The 6,720-nt window shown below is 39.9% G+C and overlaps 1 protein-coding gene across 1 annotated transcript in view; it reads right to left on the minus strand.

Moving 5' to 3' along the window:
• LOC107300167 (ectonucleotide pyrophosphatase/phosphodiesterase family member 7-like) overlaps positions 1-2,424 on the minus strand; it is a gene marked incomplete at its 3' end in the record, with an annotated part of 7,258 nt that extends 4,834 nt beyond the window's left edge. The window contains exons 1-2 of the mRNA XM_015829507.1: positions 2,172-2,424; positions 1,978-1,997 (exon numbers count right to left, since the gene is read on the minus strand). Of these exons, the coding sequence (XP_015684993.1) occupies positions 1,978-1,997; positions 2,172-2,424 (273 nt within the window). The remainder of the gene's footprint in view (positions 1-1,977; positions 1,998-2,171) is intronic.
• Between the last annotated feature and the right edge of the window lie 4,296 nt (positions 2,425-6,720).

Genomic DNA, 6,720 nt, shown 5'->3' on the forward strand with positions numbered 1-6,720 from the left:
CCCCCCCTCCCTCCCCCCCTCTCTTTTTTTCTATTGAATTTCTTCTTTGACTTATGTTAGTGCTTGGCAGCTCTCTCTCCTATACCTGTCCAGCTATGGCAGTGGTGGCGAACCTATGGCACGGGTGCCAGAGGCGGCACTCAGAGCCCTCTCTGTGGGCACGCGCGACGTCGCCCCAGTCCGAGGCCTTCAGCTGGGTTTTATAAAACTTTTTCGCTTTAGGCCTCCACCGCCGTGTGCAAAAAAAAAAAAAAGGTTCAATCAGTCAATTTCAACTTCTCATGGGAAAAAAGATCTTGCAAAGTTGGAATTGATTGATTGAACTTTTTAGTCCCACCCAGTCTGCCGTGACCACCACAGCCACGCCCACCCAGTAGGCCACACCCAGCCAATGGGCCACACCCACCCGGCACTCGACGATGCATAAGTGGGTTTTGGGTTGCAGTTTGGGCACTCGGTCTCTAAAAGGTTCGCCATGACTGAGCTATGGCAATAACCTCTCTTTACAGATAGATGTCAGACAATTTGTACAGATGTTGTCACTCTTCCCCCCCCCCCCCGAAATGTCTTGGATAGTCAAATAGTCTTTTACAAATCCAGAAAAAATGCCTTCAGCCTCCTTTTGTTCTCTGGAAACACGCAGACCATGGTTTCCACTTCTTTCTTCCTTCCATTCACATAACTTCCCAGTTTTTGTACATTGATCCCTGAGAACTGCACTCCTACAATTCTTTAGTAAGATAAAAAGTTCAGGTGGTGGACCATGAAACTACTGTTAGATAATAGGGCAAGTGAGCCAGGGAAATTGTGTCTTGGTTATAATGTCATTGATACTTCAGCTTTCTCCAAATACAGGCACTGATCTAAAATAGTCTCTTTTAATTATAAAAAGTAAAGACTCCCTTAAGTCAAGTTTGATTTCAAGTGACTTGATTTATTGATTTGTTTAATACACTGCCTTTCCTCTATAAGCTTAAGATGGCATGTACTGCATTCCTTCCTTCTGTATAATACCTACTCAGGTACTTTACTTGGCAGCTGTTCAGAAATGGTTTGCTATTGCCTTCTTCTAGGAAAGTCTATGACTTCCCAGTCTAGACTGCCACTCCAAGATCTCCTGATGGTCTCCTATCTAAGTATGAACTTGGTTCAATTCTGCTTAATTCAGCTAGTTGCATACCTTCATTGCTTTAAAGATTCTAGTCATGCTTTTGTTCCAGTGGGAAACATTTAGAGGAAGGATCTGTTTTGCCCATCAACTACAATTGCCAGAATGTTTAATAATTATATTGATATTTTCAACAAAAATGTAATTCCTCAAAAACTAAGTTTGGAAGCACTCTAAAGGAAACAAATGAAGTGCTACACTAAGTACCACTGAGCTTAAGAGCAATTTGTGCAGTGCCTTAAAGTATTAATTTACAGCAGAGTCGTCGTGCTTTTATTATGAGTGTGATGGCACATTTCCTCAGTGTGGAAATAATGAGCAAAAAAATCCTATAAAAAGGACTAATAACTCGCATTTTCCAAAGCTACTGCATTATTATCACTATTTGAAGGTCCAGACAATTCAATTTTTTTCCAGCGCTTTTATGAATGGTCAAAGCTGACAAAAACATTGATAACATTGTCATCATCTAACAGTGATCTTCAGAAATGTGGGTGAGTTTGGGGGATGGAGATGTGCTGAGAGATCAAACTGTTATCCGAATAACCCTCCAAGAGTTGGATTGCCAATGCTTCAATACAAACATGATGAAGATTCACATGAAGAAACGTGCTTCTTCTATTTACTTACTGATGAAATGTGAGCAACATGTTCATTGCATCTTGATTCTAATCTACTTAGGTCACTGAGGATTAGGTAAGACCTGTGCTGGACATTAGTATATTCTCATATGAATATATACGGTATATTTGCAAGTCAAAATCCTGAGCCACAGAAAAATAGCTGATTTTTGACAATGCAGTTGTTACTTGTTTTGGAGGGTTGGGGGCTAAGGATGAGAATGACAAATGTTCCCATTCCCACCTTTAACACCATAAACTAAAAAGGTATCATAAACAAACAGTGCTATTCCTCCCCAGTGACACATCCGTTTCAGATTCTCATTTTTTCCCCCCTCTTACCTTTCCATCCCATCACTTCCCTTCCAGAGTGCAACACTCACCTGTGAGCAAAGTGAAGTGACTGGGGCTTGTCTGGGTGACAAAGGGGGGAGTGAGGTAATGTGCCTTCACCCCATCTCTTGCCATGGCATCTAGATTGGGGGTGTCCACATCTTGATCATAATTCCACCGAAAGCCATCAAAAGAAACAACTAGAAGCTTGTTTTGGCTTCTTGTCCCTTGTAGTGTCCCTTGTAGTGGGGCACACACAATAAAGGAAAACAAGGCAGCCAGGAAAGCCAGGAACACAAACATCTTTCCGAGAAAGCAAGAGGAGGAAAGAAAAAAACATCTCAGAAACTTGCATAATAAGTACATGACAGGGTCTCAAGTTCAAATTCCTATCTGATCCACTCCTTGCTCTTGGCTTTAGGACAACTTCCAGCTGGGGTTTAAAGGGTTCATCCTATACATTTTATTTCTCTGCGTGTAAGAGACTGGGGCTTGACACTAAATTATTTCCCCTCTTCAAGCTCATTGTTATCTAATTCCATTTACTCACCTACTTACTTAACCTCTGTGATCAAGTACAACAGATTTGTGCTGAGCACTGAAGGAGTTGCTGGTTGTATGCTTGGACAAGAAATGGAGTGGAGTGGAATCAGGTACTGTATGTTAGGAGGTAGCCAGACATCCAAAAAGAAAAAAAAATATTCTTAGGATATAATAGTATATATTTTTCTTACTGTATCACTAAATCCACAGTGAATAGAAAAATCCATGATGAATAGGAGAACACACTTGAATGATTTTTTAGTGTGTTAATTCAATAAATAAGAGACAAGGACAGCAGCACATGAGAGGTGACCAAAATTTAAGTTTTGCATTATATGCAGTGACGTGAAAAAAATTTGGACTGTTCCACTGAGTTCATATTCTTTAGTTCTCTTCCCAATAAAATGCCCCTTCATACAGTAAGCTAGGATATCAGTAAGAGAACTGTGCTAAACCCTACTTCCTATGCTAGTTTATCAAGTGCAAGTAGCTTTTTATATAGAGAGGAAATATTTTTTAAAAATAATGCAATTCTTATGTTTCAGATTAAAACAATAATAGTAAGATCTGTGCTACATAAGTAGTTGAAGTGGGTGGGAGTTTAGCCATCAGTAGGGTCTCAAAAACATATGAAAAATGAATATTACAAATGTGTGGACTCCATAGAAAAACTTTGAACTATAAATATAATGCACATAATCATATTTACATCTGTTATATAGAATTTACTAAAGCTAGTCTTACAAATCTTGGAGGGTAGAGTTTGATCCCCTAAAAAGAAGCTTAGTATATAGAAATCAAACCAAGTGTTTTAATACATATTATATTGTACATATAATCAGCAATCAATTGTTGCAGAAAGTGTGGCTGACAGGTCAGGGATAGGAGATGTCAAGATTGATTTGCTGGAGGAGTCATCAGAAATGTAGATAATGGAGCAGTCCTATTCTGGTTAAAAGGGAAATATTGAAATGCATTAAAATGAGAAAATCTAAAATGCTAGCAGCTACCCATAATACTTCCCATGAGAACAAACCATACATGCTAAAACTAAACACACACACAAAGAAAAAGCACCCCATTATATATTTTGGTTTCCAGATTAGTAACTTGAGAATTTCTAAAGACATACCCACATTGTACTTTTAAATTCTGCCTGTCCTGTGCTCATGGCAGTTTAAATTCAAGACATTAAAAAAAAGCAACCTGCTTGAACTGAGATTCTTTAGAAGCAACTTGCAAGATATTCAGTCCAGACTGTAGGCTGCCACATCCGCCCATTCAACAATTCCCCCTACTGCTATGTCCTATTATTCTCTTCTCATCTTAATGGACATACATACATACATATGCTTTTATGTATATGTGTATATAATGAATTAAATTATTTACAGGGCACATGGCCTTATCCTCACATCCGCTCTTCCCTCTTTATAAAGGCTTTAATAGCAATAGCACTTAGACTTATATACCGCTTCACAGTGCTTTACAGCACTCTCTGGGCAGTTTACAGATTCAGCCTATGGCCCCTCAACAATCTGGATCCTCATTTTACCGAACTCGGCAGGATGAAAGGTTGAGTCAATTTTGAGCCCACCAGGATCGAACTCCAGGCTGTGTGTAGAGTTAGCCTGCAGTACTGCATTCTAACCACTGAGCCACCAGATTATGCTTGTTAGATCCAGCTTCCATCCATAACTTGGTGATAAATAGATACTGTTCCCTCTTTTAATCTTCAACTTCTTAGGACCTCATTTAATCCCAGAGACTGATGAATGCCCAAGGACATCCATTTTCAGCCAAAAATGATAGAGACCTCGGAAGGATGGAAGACTGAGTCAACCTTGAGCCAGTCGGGATCAAACTGCTGGGAGTGGAAGGCGGAGATAGTCTGCAATACAGCAATCTGACCACTGTGTCACCAGGGCTCCTGAGTCAATGCAGTGAGGGAAGCACAGGTTTGGCACATAGGAAATTTTAGATTCAATCTGGACACCTCCAGTTAGGCCTAGAAAACTCCCGTCCAAATCTCTGGTTAGAGTTATTGGGTCAGAGGAATCCATGGTTTGATTTAATATACGACAATTTCCCTGCGTTCAACATAATAGCATTGCATGCAAGATCCTGTAACTAATGCAATTACACACAGAGTCTTCAAATCAATACTAATAACCACCAGAAGGACAGACCATCAGGATTCTCTAACGGCAGCAGCCCCTGGTGGACCCGTGTTCAGATGGCTGAATAGTTACAAGCTCAAACCTATGGTTTATAAGTTTATTTATTTTATTTACATTTATTAGCCACCCAACACCAGCGGACTCTGTGTGATGTGCAAAGCTAGAGAAAACATAAAAACAGCTAAAAACATGAAATCAGATAGAAACCCAACTAAAATAATGTAAAAGACAGCAAAATCAACAAAAGAAAACTAGGCCATTGATCAAATAATAAACATCAACTCCAAGCCTGGGACAGAAGCCATGGTTGTATACGGGTAGTCCTCAACTTACGATCACAATTGAGCTCAACATTTCTGTTGCTAAACGAGACAGTTGTTAAGTGAGTTTTGCCCCATTTTACGACCTTTCTTGCCACAGTTGTTAAGTGAATCACTGAAATTGTTAAATTAGTAACACAGTTGTTAAGTGAACCCCATTGACTTTGCTTGTCAGGGGATCACATGACACCAGGACACTGCAACCGTCATTAATCTGAGTCAGTTGCCAAGCATCTGAGTTTTGATCAAGTGACCATGAAGATGTTGCAATGGTCATAAGGGTGAAAAACGGTCATAAGTCACTTTTTTCAATACTGTTGTGACTTTGAGCGGTCACTAAATGAACTGTTGTAAGTCAAGGACTATCTGTACTGTATGTGAATGATACTTTACAGATCCCATGCTATATTTAGATATTTCCCATCTTTGCACATGATTTCAAACTCAGTATTTTTCAATGAATCCAGATTATACATTGTGTATGGAATAATCAAGCACAGATCCAAGTGATTTACGTGTATGTATGAAGCCAGACAAATGCAATTTTTATTCTACTGTAGAAGAAGTGCAATTTATTTAGATGACTTTCCATCAGTCTGCATTGATGAACGCAACTACCACTGGAGGAGTTCAATTCTCAGAAAATTGAGGAGCATGGCTGTATTTGTGGGGCAAGCAAGCAAATATTGGTGGCATTTTAGAGGGTGAAAATTCCCATCACTGTGGTTTTGTTAAGATGCAGAACCTTCTCAGATGTGTCATTTCCCTGGCCCGGAGGCCTGTGGAGCAGGCAACTCATCCATCTGTTGGCTTATACCCCTGCCTGAGACAGGCATGACCTGACCTTCAACGTGACGGAANGACTCTCCACTTTATCAATTGCTCTGGCTTTTTATGACTTCTCTGGGGTTTTATCACTGCTGCTGACTCATCTCCCAATGAAAATGGGAATTAATATTTTAAAGGACTTATGTCATGTTGCTCCCCAGAGACTCCATGCTATTGACCTTGGTGCTTTCCTTCTGTCCCTTGCTCTTTGCTTGTGTTTGTGTGTGTGTGTTTGTGTGTGTGTGTGTGCATACACACACATGTGTGAAGCTTATTAAGCTGCAAGGAATCTTGCCTGCTTTCCTTGTTTATGCTGTTGTGAGAAGGAAAGCAAATGATATCAGCTTAATTGGATATTTTGTATGCATTTTCCCTTGGAGCTTTAGAAGGACCAGACCATACTGTCGATGTTTAAATCTCTTTTCCTTCTTTCCACGAATGTTTAAGTTCCTAACTTAATCTCCCACAGACCTTGTTTTTTATCCCCATGAACACTTTTTGCCTTTTTACAGTTCATCTGGATGATGCTCTGTTATGTCACAGAACATATGCTGTTGCTGCCAACATACTTTGATTGTTCCTGATCACACAAGGAGATTATTGAGTGTTTTATTAAATCAGACATCTGATATCCCTGCCTCTTTTAATGCTCTTCTCAGCATTCAGCAGGTTGCCTTTCAATAAAGTCACCAAGCAGCTTGTTTTCCCCATCTCTCCAGGATCCAGTC

This window comes from Protobothrops mucrosquamatus, unplaced genomic scaffold (assembly GCF_001527695.2).
Source record: "Protobothrops mucrosquamatus isolate PMUCROS unplaced genomic scaffold, P.Mucros_1.0 scaffold6295, whole genome shotgun sequence".
NCBI lineage: Eukaryota > Metazoa > Chordata > Lepidosauria > Squamata > Viperidae > Protobothrops > Protobothrops mucrosquamatus.